Source organism: Ictidomys tridecemlineatus, chromosome 11 (assembly GCF_052094955.1).
Source record: "Ictidomys tridecemlineatus isolate mIctTri1 chromosome 11, mIctTri1.hap1, whole genome shotgun sequence".
Taxonomy (NCBI): domain Eukaryota; kingdom Metazoa; phylum Chordata; class Mammalia; order Rodentia; family Sciuridae; genus Ictidomys; species Ictidomys tridecemlineatus.
This window is the reverse complement of record NC_135487.1, coordinates 47,833,398-47,856,327: the sequence shown is the minus strand read 5'-3', so window position 1 is coordinate 47,856,327 and position 22,930 is coordinate 47,833,398. Positions and strand designations below refer to the sequence as shown.

The window sequence follows — 22,930 nt, the reverse complement described above, 5'->3', positions numbered from 1 at the left end:
GTTGCCTGTGATTTTATAACTGAAGTTGCATGGAGAGGTGCCTCTCACTTCAATTTTAAGGAAAGCACATAACTGATTACTGTAGTAATAAATACACACACAGGTAAACCACTGCTCAGGACTTTTGAGGCCAACAGTTAAAACCTGAAGATTTTAGCCAAGATTTAGGATTAAAAGCCCTCAAGAGATTTATAGCATGAAGCAAACTGAGAGCTGGAGAACTGAGCCATAAACCAGATGTGGTGGCCAGTTCTAGCTTACATAGTATGTTCCACAAAGAAAAGTACATTTTACTTATTTTTTAAAATGTTTATTTATTTTTTTAGTTGTAGTTGCACACAATACCTTTCTTTATATGTGGAGCTGAGGATGGAACCCAGGGCCTTGCTCATGCTAGGCATTAAACCACTGAGCCACAACTCCAGCCCCAAGAACAGTACATTTTAGCCATGAGAAGACAACAACAAAAAGGCTTTCAGTCTAGAGAGGCAGCAACTCTATATGTCTGTGCAGGTGATAGCAGATGAGTGGTAGATAACAGCTAGTTAATTAAGCTTATTAACATAATCTTGGGTACTGTCTCCAGGCAGGCAAGAGTCCTAAATTGTGCACAGCAAGTTAACCTTTGTTCTGCCTGGTGCAAACAGGTGGGGGCAGCCAGGTGGGGTAGATATATTTGTCTTTGTAAATCTATGTTCTGTTTCTAAGCAGATAAGTGAGGAGCCTCCCACTTCTGCTTTTTTCTTTTCTTTTAATATTTATTTTTTAGTTGTGGTTGAACACAATACCTTTATTTTATTTATTTATTTTTATGTGGTGCTGAGGATGGAACCCAGGGCCTTGCACATGCTAGGCGAGTGCTCTACCACTGAGCCACAACCCCAGTTTTTCTTAATTGCCTTCAGTTTAAGAGTCCTTCCTAATTTGGGGTGGCATATTCTGGACTCTCACCTTTCCACTGGACTTGGAATCAGAAGTGAGATAGATGTGCCCAGGATGTACAGACATTATTATTTCACTGAAATATGAAGCCCAGCCTTTCCCCACAGAAAGTAGGGTTTTTCTGATATGACGTCCACTGGGTGGGTTATATGATGAAAATTTCCCAGAAATCCACTGGACTAAATCTGTCTTTGACTAAAAAAAAAAAAAAAATACATTAAAGTATGTTCATGACATAAAAAACACTAGAAAATTATATCCTTTGAAACTAAAAGTTATGATAAAGAACATTTTTGAAACTGAGTTTGATGCCATATACCTATAATCCTAGCAACTGAGGAGGCAGAGGCAGAAAGATCACAAGTTCAAGGCCAGTGTGGGCAACCTCTGAAAACCCTTGGCAACTTAGTGAGACTAGACTGTCTCAAAATAAAAAATAAGAAAGGCTGATGATGTAGTTCAGTGGTAGAACATTCTGGGCTCAATCCCCAGTACTTAAAGGAAGAAAGCAAAGGAAAGATAAAGGTGAGCAACTGCAGCAGCAACACGGAACGGCAGAGGAGGCTGTTGGCCCAGTTTGCAGGGAAATCTGGAAAAGAGTTTTTGGAATTCATCAGAGGGCTCTGAGCCAGGTACAGTGGTCCACACCTGTAATCCCAGCAGTTCAGAAGCCTGAAGTGGGAGGATTGTGAATTCAAGGTCAACCTCAGCAATTTAGCCAGATCCTGTTCTCAAAATGAAATATAAAGAAAAGGGCTGGAGATGTAGCTCATTGGTTAAGTGCCCCTGGCTTCAATCCCTAGTACCAAATAAACAAACCAACAAAACAAAAAGGGCTGGGGATATAGCTCAGCTGGTCAAGTGCTTGCCTCACACGAACAAGGCCGTAGGTTTGATTTCTAGCTACACACACACACACACACACACACACACACACACACACACACACACAAAGAAGGTGCTGAGTGTAGAGGAACAAGGCATTTTGCACAGATATGGCTGCTGCACACCCACAACTACTTACCTCTTCCTCAGCATTGGTGCCAAGGTGGTGGCTCTGCTTGCAGCCCTATGGATGCCAGTGTTACCGCTGTTGACCGGTGACGAGTTCTTGCTTCCCCAATGTTGAAGAATAACACCAGAAAAGCACACGCCGAGGCAAGGTCAGAGTAGAAATTAGAAGTTTATTAAAGGACAGCAGAAAAGACTTCTCCCGGAGGAAGAAGGGTACCCAAGAGGTGAAATCCATGGAAGTGCGGTTGTTTCCCCTTTTTATAGTTTTGGTGATGGAATGTAGGTTGGAAGGGTTAGGACACAGGTGGGCCAAACGGGCAGGAAGGACTTTTGGGATGGGCTTATCACTTCTCTGGGATGGGCTATCTCCAAATCTGTCGGGGGGCTGTTGATTAACACTTCTTGGAGGTGGATTTTGGCCTAGGGCCTTTTCGGGACTTCATTAACATTCCATGAATTGTCCTGTGTTTTCCCTGAGTCATTCCCAGCATGGCCTCCATTTTAGATTTCACTCAATATTAGACCCGGATTTACCTAACTACACTGACTACCTAATTTTAAATCTGGCTTCACCAGGACTCAAATAGGAACTAGGAAAAACTGGTGGGTGGATCACTAGGGACCCTGTGGAGCCATCTGCACTTGCCCTGGGTCTAGAAGCCTCTTCTTTTTCCAGGGCTGGAGGCCAGAAGTTCTACAGAGACCCACCTCTTCTCACCCTGACTCTGCAGCCCAAATAGAACAAGATTAGAGATTTCCTTTGGGGCTTGGTACTATTCTAATCTAGAGGACAGGTCCTTATGAGGTAATCTTTCTCTAAACAAGAGGCTTCTGTGGAGATGAATGGCTGTTCCCACCTGTTATGAAAGAGTCTTTCTGGGGCTGGAGTGCAGCTCAGGGGCAGGATATGTGTTTAGCGCTCAGGTAGACCTGAGTTGAATCCCCAGCACACCCCACCCAAACACCCACAGTCTTTCCAGTTTCTTGTCTGTCATCACAATTTCTGGGGGGCCCTCTGCTGGATTTAGGCAGGGAGATCAAGCAATGTCTTTTGAACAAGATTTCCATCTTTATAGCCACTCATGAAATCAGGTAAATGGAAAATCTACGCCATCTTCTGGTCATGATGATGTGACATTTTCTGTAGACTTCTGGTTCTTCAATTATTAGATGCAGGGTTTCCTCTGCTTTTCCAGTTGCTAAATCTGAGGTTCTTTGTAATTTGGTGTGTGTGTGTGTGTGTGTGTGTGTGTGTGTGTGTGTGTGTGTGTGTATGTGTGCGCGCACGTGTGTGTGCATTGTCAATGAAGAATCACCTGAGGAAGTAGGTACCAACACGTAGAATGCAGATTCTACGTGTTGGTACTGGATAAAACCCAGAGAACTCTACCACTGAGCTGCACCTCCCTTTTAATTTATTTATTTTGAGACAAGGTCCCTATAATTTGCTGATCCTGGCCTGAACCTGCAATCCTCCTGCCTTTGCTTCCTGAGTTGCTGGAATTACAGGAGTGTGCCATCACGCTAGGCGAGTTTCTGATGTCTAAATGTGCACCTGCCCCTATCTAGGATCCTAATGGGAACTGTTTATGGAACACACTCTGAGAAAAAAAATGATACCACAATGGCTGAGGGTTTAGATCAGAGGTAGAATGGTAGAAGGCTCACCTATCCTGCCCAAGACCCTGGGTTTAATTCCCAGCACCAAAATCAATAAACAAATAACCATCCCAAAACAACAACCACAAAACAATGCTATGGAGGCCAAACCTTCATTGCTTTAAAGGGCAAATCTGACTAAAACTCCCCACATGAAGACACCTCAGTGACCCCGTCATGCTGCAGGGGTGAACTGCAGGCTTCTCACATCTCATGCTGGAGGCACATATGACTTTGGGTGGTTTGTGGAACCTGCTCTTCTCCAATGCTGCTGTTTTCCAGGGACACCATGTGGAAGCACACCCCCATCACTTCTCTGGCCACCTGGTTAACTCCTACTGCTCTGCAGCCTCTGCAGGTGGCTTTCCTGACCCTTGCTCCATAGGCATGCTCCCTGGCCCTGCTTCTTTGTATTCCAGCCTCCTCTCTAATAGCATTGTCTTCCTCTCCTGCAATCCCTGTTTCCCATCTGCCTCCCCAGATGACTCAGCAAGCTGAGCCCAGGAAATGGTCTTACTCAGTTTTGTATCTCTTGAAATTGACACATCGTCAACCTGTAATAAATAACTTAAGGCAGGAAAAAATTGCGTTGTACCTCCTATATGTTTTTAGTTTTTTTAGGGGGGAGCACTGAGGATTGAATCCAGGGAAACTTTACCACTGAGCCACCTCCCCAGGCCTTTTTATTCTGAGACAGGGTCTTTTGCCAAGTTGCTCATGGCCTCAGTAAGTTGCTGAGGCTGGCCTAGAAGTTGTGATCCTACCTCCTCAGTCTCCCAAACTGTGAGATTATAGGCATGGGCCACCAAACCGGGAATTAAGTCTCTACTTTTTTTTTTTTTGGTGGGGTGGGTGGTGGTGGTACTGGGGATTGAACTCAGGGGCACTCAGCCACTGAGCCAAGTCCCCAGCCCTATTTTGTGTTTTAAAGACAGGGTCTCACAGAGCTGTTTTTTGTGCCTGGCTGTTGCTAAGACTGGCTTTGAACTCGTGATTCTCCTGTCTCAACCTCCAGAGTCTCAGGGATTATAGCCATGCCCCACCGCGCCCCACAGGAGTCTCTGGATTTTAAAGATCAGTTTTAATTACTGTTCAATAGTTAGTATTGGGGATTGTATTCTGGGGCATTTTACCAGTGAGCTACATCCCAGTCTTCTTATCTTTCTCCCTCTCCTCCTCTCCTCCTCCTTATCCTTCTCTCCCTCTCCTCCTCCTCCTCCTCCTCTTCAGTCCACCTACAACTGCACTGAGTGCTTTAAATACACAATAAAATGAAAAGTTCTTTCAGGTCTTGGGAGGGGACAAGAGAAGCGTGGGGTTGGGGACACCTGAGGACTGAAATCCATGCCCAAGCCCTGAAGCCTCACGTTTATACCTTACTGCTCAGTGTCAAGGGCCAAACAGACCCAAATGGCTAATGGAAAAAATGCATACTGGAAAGCAATGGATCTCGGTCAGAGGCAGGAACAAAGTCCCACAGGTAAGAAGATCATGTCTGTTAGGTGTAGGACAGGCTGAATTAAGTTGTCTGCAGGGCATGCCAAACAAAGTTAGCTGCAGGGTGACCGGGCCACTCAAACCCCCTCTCTCTAGTTCTTTATCACCTGTTTGCTTCAAGTCCAAATGCTCAAGCCCGGGCTCAAGGCTGAACACTTAACCCCTCTTGTGCCAACAATGCAGCTTGCAGACCCAGAGACCCCATAAGATTTGGGCTATAAAAACTCCCTCCTGCAGGGCCCCTCTCTCTTGCTCTTGCTCTCTCTCTCTCTCTTTTGTTCTTGTTCTGTCTCCCTCTCTTGCTTTAGCTCTCCCTTGCTCTTTCTTCTCTCGCTTTTCTCTCTCTTTTTCTCCTCTTTTGCACTGCTGCAACAAAGATCTCTTGGTCACTTGAGTGTTGTGATCACTTTCCTTTCCATGTCCACCTTCCTGTACTGTCTGTTAACGACCTGGCTGGGGGAGGAGGCGGCTTGGCGGCAGGGGCGGAGGAGAAGCCTCTCTTTACAGCCTGGGCTCCAGGGCCATTCCTTTCTCTTCTCTGAGTTCTTTTACTACACGTGTGTGCTGCCCTCCCTCTCCCCTCCTTTTGAGGACTGGCCTAAAAGTACTTTTGTTCTCCAGCTGGAGGGTTAGATTCCAGGGACCCAGAATCGCAGCGCCTCTCGTGCGCCCCCGCGCGGCCATATGAAGCGCCTATAGCTGCAGCTGGCGATGACACCTCAGCTGGAGGTCCTTGAAGAAGTTTGTGGGGATTTGTGGCCCCTGTCTGGACTGGACTCTACCCTATGAAGATGCTTGAACTGGCACCCTCAGTTCTGCTTGTCTTCTCCCAAAGGCCCCCCCTCCCCGTACCTGATTGGATAGAAAATATTATTGTAATTGCCTGGGACTGAAGCCTTTAAGCCAAATGTTTGTGGGAGGCTCTAAAACAGTTATTTCCAACTCTGGCTGCCCCTGAGAATCCTCTGAGGAGCTTAAAGAAAACAAAACAAAAATTTTGTATCTCTTCCTCTCTCTAGTTCCCATTTGAGTAGTCTGGGTTGTAGCCTGGGCATGGGAATTTAAAATATCCCAGGTGATTTTAATGCATAGCAGAGGCTATGAATCACTGTCTTGCCAGGCACCAGCTACTTGAAAGCTGAAGCAAGAGGATCACAAGTTCAAGGTCAACCTAAACAACTTAGTGACACCCTATCTCAAAAACAAAAAAAAAAAGGTCTGGGGGTTTAGCTCAGTGGTAGAGATCTTGCTTAGCATACATGAGCTCCTGGGTTCAATACCCAGTACTGGAGGAAAAAAATATCAAAAACCATCTGCCTTAAACAAACAGTGTGGGTAGCTTGCTGGGCTTTCTGGATAGGTGGGGGCTGTATGTTGTTCCTGCTGCTAATAAATGTTGATATAGTTGCAGACTCAATGTGATGCTTGCTCTCCAGGGTAACATACCTCCGCTAGGAAGGCCATGACTAGGGTTTACCTGTGTTCCTATCTGCTTCTATAATTGATGTCCACTGGCATTTCTCAAAAAGAACCTGGAAATTGTGAAAGGCCACAGACTGGAAGTAGAAAGGGCAATGAGGGCCTAATGTACTCAAATTTAGGTGATCATCAGAACACCTGTTGACACTTGTCTGTTAACGACCTGGTTGGGGGGGTCGCCAACAACATGAGGCTTGGCGGCAGGGGCTGTCGAGAAGCCTCTCTTTACAGCCAGGGATCCAGGCTATTCCTTTCTCATCTCAGTGTACTTTTATTACATGTGTATGCTGCTTCCCTCTCCCTCTCCTTTCCAGTTCCCATTCTAGAGGTTCTGACCTAGTTGTTCCAAAGTAGGGCATACATGTACTTGTCTCCCAATGACACTGATGATGGTGGTCCATGGTACACCAGAACTGCCCTCAGTGCTCAGGGATAGTGCTCACAAAGGCCTATGGTGAGAGAGCTCAGCTTGTCCTGGGTTGTGTTTTATGAGACAAGAGTTAACCTACTGCTGGAGACTTCCATGGAAGTGAAATCATGGAGGGCCCCTCAACTATGCTGTGTTTGGACATTGCCCCACGTGCCTGAAAAGCCACCTGATTAGTATCTAAGGGTATATAGGATCTCTGGGTGGAGGGACAGGTCTCCAGCTATCTGCTCTGGGCTTCTGGGGAGGTAGAAGCAGTGATCAGGGCTGCCCAACAGCTGTGGATACTAGAGGGGCAGGGATTGAATGGGTGTTGAATATAAGAATATACAAGACTTCCATGCTTACCCAAGGCAAGACCATTCCTAAGGGAGTCTGCTCAAGGTTCCATGATGTTGTGGGAGAGTTAATTTGATGTGTCAACTTGGAGGGTGTTTTTGGATGACATTTTCCTTTAAATCAATGGATTTCTATTGCCTTCCATAATGTAGATGGTCCTTCTCCAACCAGTTTAAGGCCTCAATAGAACAAAAAGAGTAGTTTGGCCAGTTGCAGTGGCCCACATCTGAATACCAGTGATTTGGGAGGCAGAGACATGAGGACTGCAAGTTCAATTGCGGCCTCAGCAACTTAGTGCGGAACTAAGCAACTTAGTCCACTTAGTAAAACCCTATATCAAATTCGCTCTCCTCCCCCTACACATAGTCTTACTATTCTGGTTGACTTTAATATCTAAGTATAAATAAGCTATAAAATTGGTGGAGAAAAACGGAGCAAAAAGTTTCAGTTGTTTAGAAAGTTTAAAAAACAATGGTATAAGAAAAGGAGATGTTTGGAGAACCACTCTCCCATGTCCCAGTGTCTCCCTGCATCCTAGTGATGGCGGCTGGATCCCGCTGAGAGATGCGCTCTTTTCTCTGGGTCTTCTGGCCACAGCAGCTTCCACACATGGCTATCCAGGTGGACCTGGAAGAGATTTTTATCCTCTCGCTGGCCTCACAGGAGTATCCCATGTCCACTCTCCAGAACCTCCAGTCTTTCCACACCTTTGCTGATGCAGCTAAGGGTTCTGACTTACTCCAGGCAGGGACTGAGGATGACTTTCTTATTGGAATCCAGCAACCTGCAGCAGGAAGGGCATTGCAGGTGATTAGGGCAAAAAGAAACCATTTGCCAGTGTCTTTCGAAGGTTGGTGTTTTCAAGAAAGAGCAGCTTAAGGCTCATGGATTCTAAAATGAAACTAAACACCTAAATATGTGGAGAATTCCTCCTCCTCCTTGAACCTAAACACCTGAACATGTGGAAAATTTCTTCTTCTTCTTTCCTCCTCCTCCTCCTTCTTCTTACCAGAGATTGAACCCAAGTTGCTTATGCACTGAGTCACATCCCCAGCCTTTTTTTATATTTTATTTCGATACAGGGTCTCTGTAAGTTGGTTAGTTGCTGAGGCTGGTTTTAAACTCAGGATCCTCCTACCTCCAGAGCCACTGGAATTACAGGCATGTGCTGTCACCACCAGTTGGAGAATTTCTTGAATAATTTTGTTCTCTAGACCCAATGTAACTGCCTTGCAAAATGATTCTTTGCAGTGAATGGACTTTTCATATATTTAATCACTCAAACTTCAATTCACATTAGCATGATTACGGTAAACATGGGGTATGTAGGCTAGCAACTCAAAAGAAAATTGCAGTTGGATGGTAAAAAAAGCCCTGCATTCATCTTTTTTTGGGGGGGAGGCAGGGGAGGTGACATGGATTGAAGTCAGGGGCATTCCACCACTGAGGCACATCTCCAGCCCTATTTTGTAGTTTATTTAGAGACAGGGTCTCACTGAGCTGCTTAGCACCTTGCTGTTGCTGAGGCTGGCTTTGAACTCATGATTCTCCTGTCTCAGACTCCCTAGGTGCTGGGATTACAGGCATGTGCTACTGCACCCAGCTACCAAGATGAAATTTTTCTTGGGAGTCTCAAACAAAACTAGCGTTGGGAAATTATGAAGCGGGACAATTCTAGCTTGCCTTTCTGAGATAAAGACTTTCTGAAGATCCACAGAAAATTCCTTTCTGTTCTATACACACTCCGTGCTTCACACCCCTTGCGCATATACACAGATTTCTGTAACAAAGTTTAATATTCAGATAAGATGCTCTTGATAGAACATTTGCCCAGCAACCTCCATCAATGAGCTGATGCCAATTCCAGCTCAGGTCTCCATGACCAATAATGAAATTTGTATCTAGTAGTTGTTGCAAATTTATCCCCTTTGACCTCTAAAAACTTCCTCATGCCTCAACATCTTTGAAAATGCTCATGCTTTACTATAGCATGTGTATTATCATTGTAATCCCTGCTATCTCACATAAATATCACGAATCTTGATAGTGGCTTGATTTTCTAAGGCAAGAGTACTAGACAGGAGAAACCTACCCACAGAGAGGAGCTGTGGAGATCTGCTCTTTGTTGGATACTCATCTGAACATGTATGAGAGGAAATTCCTCAAGGCCAGGAAAGAACCACCAGGAAACAAGTCCTGGATAGCTATCAGCCTATTCCTCCTGGAAAGATCTCATACTATGCCTGGATTGGGGAAAAGTCTCAGGATAGTGCCTTAATAGTGGAGCAAAACTAGCCCTAAATCATTAATTTTTATATTTTATTTTTGCAATGCTAGGAACTGAACCCAGGACCTGGCACCTGCTAGGAAGTGCTTTACCACTGAGATAACATCCCAGCCCAAACTTTACCCTAAATTAAAGGCTACACTAGAGGCAACATAAGAAAGCTTTAAAGCAAAAACTTGAAAGGACCAAACTGATTGCAAGTAACTTAACTGCATGTAAGAAGAGTCTGATGCTATTTAAAGGAATATAATATAATTATAGCAGACTACAATATACATTTTGCAATGCCTGGCACTCAGCAGGAAAATACCAGGCATGCAAAGAAGAAAAGTAAGGTCAATCCATAATCAGAAAATAAAACCAACAGAAATCAAACAATAGAAGCAGACCAAAATTGTCAGAATTAGTAGAAAAGGTTTTTTGTTTTGTTTTGTTTTGTTTTATTTTGGTACTGGGGTTTGGACATAGGGGTGCTTTAGTCCTTTTTACTCTTTGAGACAGGGTCTTGCTAAGTTGCTGAGGCCAGCCTTGAACATTGGTTGGGATTACAGGCATGTACCATTGTGTCTGGTGACCAGAATCTTTAGTATGATCAAGTACATAAAACAGAGGCCAGGTATGGCCTACAGACCAAATTTGGCTCACTGTTTTGTGGTTTTATGGAACACAGCCAAGCTCATTCATTTACATATATATCTAACCTTTTTCCTATGGTGCTACAGTAGCAAATTTGAATAGTTGTGCCAAAGACTCCAAACTCCTATTAGATATTTATTATCAGGTTTTTTTACTCTAAGTTTGCTGGCATAAAGGAAAACTTGAAAATGATGAGGAAGGAAATGGAAGATATAAAAGAAATGACCCCAGGGTATAGAGGGTGTAGCTCAGCGGTAGAGTTGCTTGCACAGTATTGCTCAAGGCCCTGGCTTTGATCCCCAACATTGCAAAACAAACAGAAATATCCCAGACGAAAAAGTAACAATACTGCCAGGTGAGGTGATGCATATCTGTAATCCCAGTGGCTCTGGAGGCTGAGGCAGGAGGATCGCAAATTCACTGCCAGCCTCAGCAAAAGTAAGGTGCTAAGCAACTCAGTCAGACCTTCTAAATAAAAAACAAAATAGGCAAAATAGGTTGGGGATGTGGCTCAGTGGTCAAGTGTGAGCTCAGTGAGCTCAGTCCCCAGTACCACACCCTCAAAAGAAAAAGAAAAACCCAAAACTAACAACCCTCCACCCCATGCCAACAGATGGAACATACAGTATTTGAAAAGTACATATGGAATTCACATAAAGATGAATCTGATATCTCCTGTTTTCAAAGCTGATCATGGGACTCAAGAGGCTGACTTCTTTGACAGTGACAGGGAATGAAGAAAGGAAGAAGTGCTGTTGGGATTCCACCTGGGTTAAAGCCTTGCTTTGTTCCTTGGGAGTAGGCCTATGGAGTTGATGGCATGGCTGAGGGTGGAAGCCCTGGTTCATTTTTTTTTTTTTTCTTGTGGCACTGGGGATTCTACCCAGGGCTTGCTCATGCTAAGTAAGTGCTCTACCACTGAGCTACGTCTCTTCTATACCCTATCCTACCCTGTCTTTACAGGGTCTTGCTAAATTGCTCATTGCTGGGTTTCTGCTCTCGTGACTAAAAGGCTCAGGGGTCACTCCAGTTGAACTGGGCTGACTGGGCTGAGCAAAATAACCACACAAGAGACACAAGTACCTTTGTCTTTGGGGTTGCTGTAACAGCTCCTCTGACCTTAAGGGTCCGCAGGAAGAGAGAGAGCATTCCCTGTCACTGTCAAAGAAGTCAGCCTCTTGAGTCCCATGATCAGCTTTGACCCCTTTTATTGAGGGAAGCTATTCAAATGAGGCAAGGGGTCAGGTTTCAGGGGGCTGAGTATCTTTATGATGTCCACTGTCAGCAGGTTGAATGACACCTGAGTAGGCCACACCCAAGGGCACAGTAAGAGAAGGGGACACACACAAGGCACTTCCATGGAAGATTCTATACTAAACAGGGCAAGGGGTTATATTACAAAGGAACAGGTGAGCGTAGCTTCATCCATAGGGCTGTAGCAAGACACACCCATGCACTGACCCTCGAACCCAAGAAGGGTGGGGAAAGCTCTGCCACATTTCTGAGACTGAGCACCTCAGCACCCAGCCAGGGAGTGTGACTCAGTCACGTGCAAGGTTGGTCCCCCACAGCCCATGTTGGCCTCTAACTTGTGATCCTCCTGCCTCAGCCTCCGGAGTAGTGGGATTACAGTATGCTCCACTGTGTCTGGCTCTAATATATCATAGGATATGTTGTAAACTCTAGTTATGCTACTGTGCTACAGAACACCAGAACTAACTCGTCCTCACTGCATTCTGGTACCAATTATTTGACTTCCCTATCCCTGCCCCTCTCCCTTTTCTGGTCTTTTTACTCTTTTCTTTGATGAGATTGACTATTTTAGCTTTCACAAGTGAGTAGAACCATTGGAGTTTAGTTTTCTGTCACTGCAACAAATTACCTGAGATAAACAACTTAAAACAAGGAAGGGTTTTTCGTGGGGGACTGAGGCTCATAGCTTCAGAGCTTTCAGTCCATGGTCACTCGGTATTTTTGCTTTGGGCCTGTGGTGGCACAGTACATCACAGCTAGCACACATGACAGAAGTCTGTTTGCCACACGGCAGTTGGGAAGTAAAAAGGGGCTGGGGTTCCAATATCCCAAGGGGTTCAAGGACACGTTCTCGATAACCTAGCTTTCCTCCAGTATGACCCATTTAAAGGTTCCACCACCTCCCAATAGTGCCACAGCCTGGTCACCAAGCCTTTAACACATGGCCTTTGGGAGACATTTAAGATCCAAATTAACTGGGTGTGGAGGTGACACCTGTAATCCCAGCAATTCAGGAGGCAGAGGAAGAAGGGTAGAAAGTTTGAGGCCAGCTTGGACAACTTAGCAAGACTTTACCTCAAAAGTAAAAAGGGCCGGAGATGAGGTTCATTGGTAGAGCACTCATGGGTTCAGTCCTGGTGCTGCAAATACATACATACATACATATAGAAATTAAAAATCCAAAATATTATATAGTATTTTTATTCCTATGCCTGGTTTATTTTGTTTAACATATCCTCCACTCTCATCTACATTGTTGCAAATGATAGAATTCCATTTTTTATTGCTGAATAATACTCCACTGTGCATATTTTTTCATTCATCCATTGATGGGCATCCATATGTTGGTCACTGTGAATAGTACTGCAATAAAAATGCAGTACTTTTTTTCCTTTGGGGGGGGGGTACTGGGGATTGAATTCAGGGGCACTTGACCACTGAGCCATACCTCCAGCCTTGTTTTGTATTTTATTCAGAGACAGGGTCTCACTGAGTTGCTTAGTGCCTCACTATTACTGAGTCCGGCTTTTTTTTTTTTTTTTTCTTTTTGGTGGCGCTGGGGATTGAATCCAGGACTTTGTGCATACGAGGAAAGCACTCTATCATTTGAGCTATATCCACAGCCCCCGAGGTTAGCTTTGAACTTGCGATCCTCCTGTCTCAGCCTTCTAAGTCGCTGGGATTACAGACCATGTGCATGCCACCACGCCTGGTGAAGCCATCTTTTTAATAGACTAATTTCATTTCCTTTGGAAATATACTCAGTAGCTGGATTACATGGTAGATCTATTTTTAGTTTTTTGAGGTGATGCCATCCTTTTTTTTCATAATGGCTATATTAATTTACATTCCCTCCAAAAATGTATAAGAGTTCCCCTTTCTTCACATTCTCACTAGCAAAACATACATAATTTTAAATGGTCAATACCAGGGCTGGGGATATAGCTCAGTGGCAGAGTGTTTGTCTAGCATGAGAAAGGCCCTGGGTTCAGCCCTTAGTACTGTGAAAAAAACCCAAAACAACCACAAAAAAAAAAAAAAAAAAGAAAAAAGAAAGAAAAAAGAAAGAAAGGGAAATCACTGATTAAAACCACTAATTGCCAGCTAAGTGACTATTTTCAGGTCATCTTCATTAATGATATGCTTTTGCTAATACTTATATGACATTTACTATGAGCCAGGTACAGCACTAAGGTTGCACATGGATTTTAATCATTACAGTGCTTGCCCCCACCTGCTTCTAATTGAAGAAACTGAAGCACAAGGTGATGAAATGACATGGACAAGGTCATATACCTAGCGTGTGGGGATTCAAACTCAGGCAGTGTGAGGCCAAGACCTGACCTCTGAACTCCTGCACGGACTCCTTCGTAAAGCACCTATTCTAAAGCAGGAAATACATGGGACACTATTAGTGGATTCCAGATTTTAATAGGGCACTGAAAAACCCTGTGGAAATTTAAGTTCTTTTTTTTTTTTCTTTTAGGAAACAAAAAACTGAAGAAAACACAAAATCAGATGCACAAACTTTTGCACCTATAAAAAGATTCTGCTCCTTAGTCAACTACATTTATTTAGAACCTTTAGAAACATCTCACACATGAATTTAGAAGTTTTATTTTCTAACTCCAATCAGTGATATCATCACTATAGTTAAATGACCCAAATGATGAGGCTGGAGCAACATATGTGGCTCTAAGACCAATACTTTTATAAATTTCCATCTTCCTATCCTCTCACCTTGTCAGCAGATTCTGATACAAAACCAAACCAAAACAGAACAATACAAGTAAAACTTTTTGGGAAGGCAATTATTTATTAGTGATTAGAGGCATAACCAGGTTATGAGAAGGACTAGTTCCGCCAAGTTACAACAGCAACAAGTATCACAATTCCTTTAAGAGGCTTTCAATAGTGTGACCCCAAAGGATAACGTGTAAAGAAACACAACAACCACGGATTATTTAAAAATGTTTATTTAATGGCTATTCCATCAAAATTAAGCAGAATTACATTTTAAAAGAATCATGTGCATATGTATCTATCTAAGGTGCATTTTCAAGTGTCATTGGGCTTCACTTCACTTTGGCTGCCTGAGGTGTTCTTACAGACATGGTTAAAACAGAACATTCTGAGGCTGGTGGCTTCTCATGCATTGGAAGGTGAGATCCTGGATATATGAGAAATTTGAAAAGCTGTGTATCATCTTGAAAAACTCAATACCAGTCATGAAATACATTTTCAACAGAAAATTTAGGCACTCTATATTTTGGAATAGCCACAAAGTATTCCAACAAGAGTTAATGCACTTTGTGATTACACCTACTCAAAGATAATTTTCAATTAAAATCTATACTTATTTTTGTGGTACTGGGAATTGAACCCAGGGTGCTCTACCACTGAGCTACATCCCAGTCCTTTTTTTTTTTTTTTTTAATTTTGAGATAGGGTCTCACTAAGTTGGTGAGGCTGGCCTCAAACTTGCCATCCTCCTGCCTCAGCCCCCCAAGTGGCTGGGATTACAGGTATGCACCATGGCACCCAGCAAAATCTATATTTATTAAATAAGATTTTAAATTAAAGCCCATTAAATTTTGGTAATTACTGTGAACAATTTGCAGCATTGTCTTATAGTTAAATAGTGCTGAACTACTTCTATTATTGACTCTGATACTTATCCTTCATGGTAAGTTTTTATAGAAGACCCTAGAACGTTCATTAAGAAGCATCTTCACCCTTTTCCTGCTAATATGTTAACAAGAAGGCCCATAATCAACATTATAGGGATTATATTTTCTTCTGTAGTTGCTTTCTTTGCATATCAAACTTCAGCAAAAGAGAGGCACCCTGGGGGCCAGGAAACATCAGCCAGGTGTTTCCTTCTGCTGGTTCCTAGGCTCACTTTGCTTGCTCAGTTATTAATGACAAAGCATGTAGTTCCACCTAGTTCCTACAGTCTGTGCTGTTGTGTGGGCTGGTATGGAGGTAAAGGGAGGATAATCCAACTAGTCATTGTCCTTTGCACAAGGCCAAGGCCACCCAGAGCTCATCTGACTTGAGGCAAAGCTTGGTGACCTCTGGGGCTTCTACCTCCTCATGTGAAGACTGAGGGGTGTGGATGATGCTGCCTGAGACACCATTAACTCCAGATGAACTTCACAGACTAGAACCTGTTAGCATTGTTAGAACTCAGAACATGGAGGTTAATTGTTCTTGTCAAGAAGGAGCACTTGCTCAGTGGTGTGCACTTTTGTAGCTCAGAAAGCAATTAGAAAGCCTTTCAGAATCTTTAGGAGATTACAGTCTGCAAATTGACTCATCAAAATCACCAATGACTAACATGTAAAGTTTCACCCAGAGAAATGAATTTGAGACTTAGTTGACTATAAGTCATCTAGAAGAGAGTATAGTAATTTCCCTTTGGAGAATATGGGTCTTTCGTCATGGGGGAATTAATTTCACTGCTAATGTTTGCTGGCTTACTTGAAGAGACAATTAGCACAAGTAAATCATGAGTGAGATGACAAGTGGCTTAGCATTTGCTTCTGTTCATCACATGAGATCTGAGCTGCTATTAGGCATCTGTCTGAACAGGGCGGGGGGAGAGAAGGGGTAAGGAACAGGAGGCTGTTAACTCCAATTTCGGCAAATATAATCAGAACCAGTTACTTCTAATTGGCAAACATTGATGGTACAGGCAAAACAGAAAAGACTTGTTCATTCAGACTTTAGAAATTAACTTCACCAGAGGTGACAGAAGCTGGGGAAAAATCAGGCAGATGACTGTTGGTTTGGGAAAAATCACTTGGAACCTCAGCCTGTCTCCTGAGCAGAGAGAACGAGATGGTAAGAACATTGTAAATTTTACTTGAGATGGCCTTTTATCTTCACCCTGAACTTCATCTTCCTATGGATATTCTAAACAACAGGATCTGTCTTGTGATCAGGGCCTGTGGCTCACGACAGCACAGTTAAGGTTACAGTCCCTCTCTGGTGTTTTAGAATGGCGACAGCTTGCTCATGAGTGACACCTTCCAGGGTCTCACCATTAACAGCTAAAATCTGATCACCTCGCTTTAATCGACCGTCATCTGCAGCTGCTCCCTACAAACAAAAAACATTCCAATTTAATCCAGAGTGAAATGGTTTAATATTACATTAATATTAAAACCTCTAACTTGTATTTGTGTGAAGGAGTAACTTAAAAAACTAAAGTTTTTTTTTTTTCTAGGCAATATTTTAAATTAAGAAAAATGGGGGCTGGGAATATAGCTCAGTTGGTAGAGTGCTTGCCTAGCATGCACAAGGCCCTGGGTTCAATCCCCAGTACCACCAGAAAAAAAAGAAATGTAGGATATATTGTTTGAATAATAGTGGGTGTATAGAAACTGTAGCTATGAATCATCTAAATAACATACCAATAGAAATGTACTGACACTTACATTCCCTTTAATAGAAGTAGAACCTTATTTCAATACTCAGCATTAAATGTGATTGGATGTCATATCATGTCATATTCATGGAAATGTAATATACAAGAGAAGGCAGATAAAATTGAGTCTGGTGTTAGTCTTATTGCCAATACCATCTTCATGTAAGGTTCCCATTGCGTTATTAAGCCATCAGAACTGTCATCTGTCAAAAGCAAGTGTAGCCTTTAAATGGGTGAATTGCATGGTATGTGAATTATACCCCAATAAAGCTGTTATAGATATAAAAGTGTGGCATCTGTAAAACTTTGTAATCTATTCAAAAGCTTCAACTTCATATTTGATCATCTAAATAGGTTTTCAAATGACTACTTTTATTACATATCAGTCATGCCTGGCTCTTCAAAATGGAACAAAGAACAAAGCAAGTGAAACACGGATTTTTTTTTTTCATTCTAAAACTGAGTATCTAAAAATGCTGTGATATTACTAGAAATGTTCTGCATTAGAGTAAGGGAATAAATGACCTAGAAAATAATTTATAGGAGGCTTTCTCTATCTGTTGGGATAACTGTTAAAGTTCCTTGAAAATCAGGGCCAAAAGTCCTCTACTGGAGGCCAAAGTGCTGGGGAAACAAGGGCCACAGGCACCGAGCCCTGGCCAGAGTCCATCAGAAACTGAGCCAGGATGCTCTTGTGCTCCACGGCAGCATGGAGGGCCAGTGGTGTTCAGGCAATTTCCTAGAACTTCTAAACAACAAAAAGGGTAGAAAATTCTTGTATGAATTGTACAGTAAAGAATATTCAAGGGGCTGGGGATGTGGCTCAAGCGGTAGCGCGCTCGCCTGGCATGCGTGCGGCCCGGGTTCGATCCTCAGCACCACATACAAACAAAGATGTTGTGTCCGCCGAGAACTAAAAAATAAATATTAAAAATTCTCTCTCTCTCCTCTCTCACTCTCTCTTAAAAAAAAAAATAATATTCGAACCAGGTCTACACTAGGGTAGAGGAATACCAAAATTAAATAATTTGCAGATTCATTCAAATTCTTTAAGAAAGTTAAGTGTCAGTGGCATTAAAGTAAAGACAGGATCCCATACATGACTTCAGGGAATAAAATCAGAATTACTAGACAATTCAAAATTACTTTGGGGGAGCCAGATGAACCCTTAATTCTAGCTATTTAAGAAGCTGAGGCAGGATAATCATAAACCCAATGTCAGCCTGGGTGACCATTGGGAAAAATTTTTTCTTTTGCTAGTTCTTGGTTTAATTCTCTATAAAAAACTTTAAAATTCAGACATATTGGTTTAGTGTAACAAAAAAAGGAAAGAAAAAAAAAATTTTTTTTTTCGGCACAAGAGATCAAACCCAGGCCCTCTTGCATGCTAGGTAAGTGCTCCACCTGAGTTTATCCCTAGGCCTCATTTTTTTTTGGGGGGGGGGCGGTACCCAGGGCGCTCCACCACTGACCTACATCCCCAGTCCATTTTATTTTTTATTTTGAGACAGGGCCTTGCTGAGTTGCCCACGCTGACCTGGAACTGTGCTCCTCCTGCCTCAGCCTCCTGAGTTGCTGGGATTACAGATGTGCCACTGCCTGTGGGGCTCTCTGAAAAGGTCATCCTGTGTGAGCTTCAATCCATTCATTAAACCCACTAGTCTTGTCCTATGGATGGCAGTTGCTTTAAAAAGCACACCAGCAACACACAGCTATTTCATTTCATGGTGATCTGGCTTCCTGTCCCACTGGCCTCTGTGAACATGCAGATAGGTACAGTGGGAACAGTCTGATGCACTCACTTTGGACTAACTAGCCCTGTCTCTGGACCATGGCTGATGTGGCCACAGTGAGCCGGTGATGAGGAACACCCTGGAGGGCCTCCATGGAGGAGAAGGTGGGTGGCAGGACTTGCCAAATCATGGGGGACCGAGCTCACTCTGTAGCCATCCCACCACCTTTACAGCTGACTCTTTCAAAAGCAAAGTATCACAATGACCACATAAGAAGAATGGTCATGCCTCCTGCAGTGTTAAGCATGTCTTAGGGGAAGGATGGTCAATGTGTGATTTAACTACTGTAGGTGTCAGCAGGTGGGGTGTCACTGTTATCCACAATGTTTCTGAGCTGCCTTCTCTCTCCACTTTCACCCACCTGCAGTTCAACAGTGTGTGTTTGGGAATAATAATAATATGCCTTCTTAACAGGCACCCCAGCAGGATGAAACAGATGGGGATATCTGCAGCTGCCCAGTGTGGTCCAGAAGCAAATGCTAAATGACTTAAGGGTTGATATTAGGCCTCAGGCAGGCCTAATTAAAAGGTGATGCTCTGCACATATAAAACAAGTTTATATTTAATGCATAATATAACTTTCTAGAAAGAGACCAGATCGACCTTAAGATAAAGATTTCTGCTTTTGAACACCTTTATTTGTGTGTGTGTGTACGTACGTGTGTGTGTATGTGTGTGTGTATTTGTGTGTGTGTGTGTGTGTGTGTGTGTTATGGGGACTGAACCCAGGGAAGCTCTACCACTGAAAATAAAGCAGTCAGACAACTGGATCAATTCATAAACAAATGATTGTGATAAAACCCACGAGACAAAGGTTGCAATATCAACACCAAACACTTTTCAGAGATCTTCAAACTTAACAAATTCCAGTGTAAAAACTCTAAGTTAAAAATAGTGACTCTAAGAGCCTTCTAGAAGCAGCAGTAGAAGTGGACATCTCAGCCTCTTACTAATTAACTAGGATTTTTGGAAGTAGTTTAATGCCTGAAAAAACATGGTGTTCCCCAGAATTAGTCTAACATGTTACCTCTTTGGCAGAGTTGTGGACCAAAGAAACCACGCAGATCTAAAGCATCCTGAGGTTTTCTGTGATGTGCAGCCATTTATATTCTTAAACTGATCTGAGGCTTGTAGAGAGCTTTCTGCCTCAGACCTTTGGTGGCTGACACATTTCTCTTTCTTTCTTCTTCTCCTCTCTCTCTCTTTCATTCTCCAGCTCTGGGGATGGAACTCGGGGTCTTTCTAGTACTGAGCTGGCCATGGTATCTTTTCTTTAAAGACAATGCCAAATCTTTTTTCTAATCTAGACCCCTAGACCAATACTACAGGGCCAGCTTCTAAAGAATGTGGTGCTGCTCCCTAAACTGTTGCTGAAAGAAGACACTCCTTAAAGTCTGTGAGCAAATCCTGTAGAGAATCCGAAGACAATTCTTTTGACTCTATTATTGTAAAATCTCTTTTCTCTCACTGGTGTAGAGATTTCTTATAAAACTCACATGAACTATGCAGACATGCACACATCAGGGGTAACCCAAAGTAAAGCAACACAAAGCACTTAAAAAAAATTCTCACCTAGTTTTGATTAAAAAAAAAAAAGTACAGTAAAAAGGAAAAAAATACCTTTGCAAATATAGTCTTGACATAAATTGGCAGGTCTCCATGGGGACTTCCATAACCCCCTACAATACTAAACCCCAATCCTTCAGAGCCTTTCTCCAAAGTAATAATCTTAGGTGGAGGTGTTCTGAAAGCACAATGCATGCTGTTTAATTCGAGAATAGGTATGGAGAGGGAATTTCATATTAATGGAAGAGCACAGATTTGAGAGAGACTTTCATACTGCGAAGCTATGAAGGTAAGTTTACCATATCATAATATTAGCAATCTAGAAACTGATTTTTAAATTTCTCATGACATGCCAACTCATCAATAATATTCTTTTTTTTTTGATACAAGGGATTAATTTAGGGGCACTAGGCCACTGAGCCATATCCCCAGCCCTATTTTGTATTTTATTTAGAGACAGGGTCTCATTGAGTTGCTTAATGCCTTGCCAATTGCTGAGGCTGGCTTTGAACTCATGATCCTCCTCTCAAGTTGCTGGGATTACAGGTGTGTGCCACCACATCTGGATAACAATATTCTTGATGGTTTAGGGTTTCTCTTGCATAAAATCCACTGTTTTCTAATTAGAAACAAAGTCATGATGCTGAAATTGTCCAAGCACAAGCACCCTCTCCCTCCATTCTTGATTTTAAACTCTTAAATGCACTATTTAGAGCTGAAGGGAACTATCTTGAATGTGCATGGCACAGAGAGGGAGAGTGTCTCATCGGCCAGGTGGGAGACTGCTGTCCTCAGGTGGCCTCATGTCCTTAACAGGTAATGGCAGCCTGTTAGCTTAGGAAACTACTGCCCCTTCCTGCCTGCGTGCCCTGGGCACACCTGTCCCACTACTTTCGCCTAGGATGGGAACTTTCTTCTCAAAACACACTTCCAATAGAAGGCCCTCCTACTGCCTCAAGGGGATGAGTTCTACCTGCTCCCTTTGCTTTTGGTTCAAATTTCCAGGATGGTCCTCATTGTGCCATATTGCAATTACGTATCTGTCTTGTTTGTTTTCGTACTGGTGATTGAACCCAAGAGTACTTTACCACAGAACTACATTCCCATTGCTTTTTATTTAATTTTGAGACAAGGTCTCATTAAGTTAAGGGTCTCTCTAAGTTGCTGAGGCTGGTCTCAAACTTGCAGTCCTCCTGCCTCAGCCTCCTGAGTTGCTGGGATGATAGGTGTGTGCCTTATGTGGCCATCTTTCTCCTCTACCTGGTGTCAACTCTTCATCTCAGTCACCTGAGTACACCAGTATGCTATATTTGCTTGTCACAAACTCAGGATCATGACCATGTAGATGAGAACTAATGTCCAGGACAGAAGAGAGAAACCCAAACGAAGCAAAATGGATAAAGAATCTGTTTCAAATGCACAATTTAGGTTTTCAAAGCTTCGACCAGTGTGGAAGTCTTTTCTCTCAGAAACAACACAGCTAACAATTAAGTTATCATTGTAGGCTCCAATAATTTAATCTAAACTCAGGTGATACTAATTTCTTATTCCCAAATGCTATTATTCAAAGAGTAAGAACCTGAAGAATTCTGGTATCTCAGGCCCTATGATTTTTTTTTCTTAATTTTTGTAGTTGTAGATGGACAACATACCTTTATTATATTTGTTTATTTTTATTTGGTGCTGAGGATGGAACCCAGTGCCTCACATGTGCTACTGAGGCAAGCACTCTGCCATAAGCCCCAGCCCCGCTATGATCTTATTGATGGTGGATGGTTCACGTTTTTTTTGTACTAGAGATTGAACCCAGGAATGCATCCCTGGCCCTTTCCACTTTTTTATTTTGAGACAGTGTCTCACTAAGTGCTGAGGCGAGCCTTAAACATTGATCCTCTTGCTTCAGCCTCCCGAGTAGCTGAGATTACAGGTATGAACCACTACACCTGGTTTGGAGGTTCACAATTGACAGGGGCAGCATCATTTGTTTTGTGGCAGCATGCATGTCTGAGAGGCAGAGTCATTTGATGTAAACTCAGCCATTCATGTATTCAGAGAAACTTGTAAAAATGGAATATAAGTGACCTTAGAATATTCGGTTCTGTCTGATTTAGAATATTCTTCCCTCTCTCCCTCCTCAATTCTGCGTGGCTTGTTTTGGGGCTGACTTTCAGCTAGTTCCCTCTGCTGCCAGTTATTGATGTAGTCATGGTCTGAAGCAGGCATCTGCAGTAATTGCCATATAAACTGTTAACTGTTTTGAATGTCGCCCTGCTTATTCCAGTTCTTTCAAAACTCAGACTAGGTATTAGCTTCCCCGAGTTAACTCCCTAATTGAGTTATACCCATATCCATGGTCACAGGGCCCTCCCTCACTGCACTCAGGTCGCCTACACTGACCCCTCTTTCATAACTGTGGATTTATGGCCTATTTTTCCAATTCTCTGGCAGCTCCTTAAGGAGTAGGGCAATATTTTTACCTACATCCATGTTGGAATCCTTGGGACCTAGCATTTGTAAAGTGCCTGGCCTTAGGCGCTCAGTAAATGTCTGTTGAAATAAGGATGAATTATCCCCTTGGCTGAACAGTAATGACGTCATGAATAAGG

At 42.9% G+C, this 22,930-nt stretch overlaps 1 protein-coding gene and 1 non-coding gene across 8 annotated transcripts in view; one reads left to right on the top strand and one right to left on the bottom strand.

Moving 5' to 3' along the window:
* Positions 1 to 2,106: 2,106 nt before the first annotated feature.
* Patj (PATJ crumbs cell polarity complex component) overlaps positions 2,107 to 22,930 on the bottom strand; it is a 344,745-nt gene continuing 323,921 nt past the window's right edge. For 5 of the 7 annotated variants that reach the window (XM_078026375.1, XM_078026376.1, XM_078026377.1 and 2 more), the window contains 2 exons: positions 20,379 to 20,502; positions 14,494 to 16,637 (listed from right to left, as the gene is read on the bottom strand). In XM_078026375.1, coding sequence (XP_077882501.1) covers positions 16,491 to 16,637; positions 20,379 to 20,502 — 271 coding nt within the window. In that variant the 3' untranslated portion in view covers positions 14,494 to 16,490. Of the gene's footprint in view, positions 8,142 to 12,608; positions 12,674 to 14,493; positions 16,638 to 20,378; positions 20,503 to 22,930 lie in introns of those variants that run through there. The other 2 variants (XM_078026378.1, XM_078026379.1) reach the window with 2 other exon arrangements.
* On the top strand, positions 16,796 to 16,868 carry Trnaa-agc (transfer RNA alanine (anticodon AGC)). Its single transcript has one exon. It is a non-coding gene; the product is annotated as a tRNA-Ala (tRNA).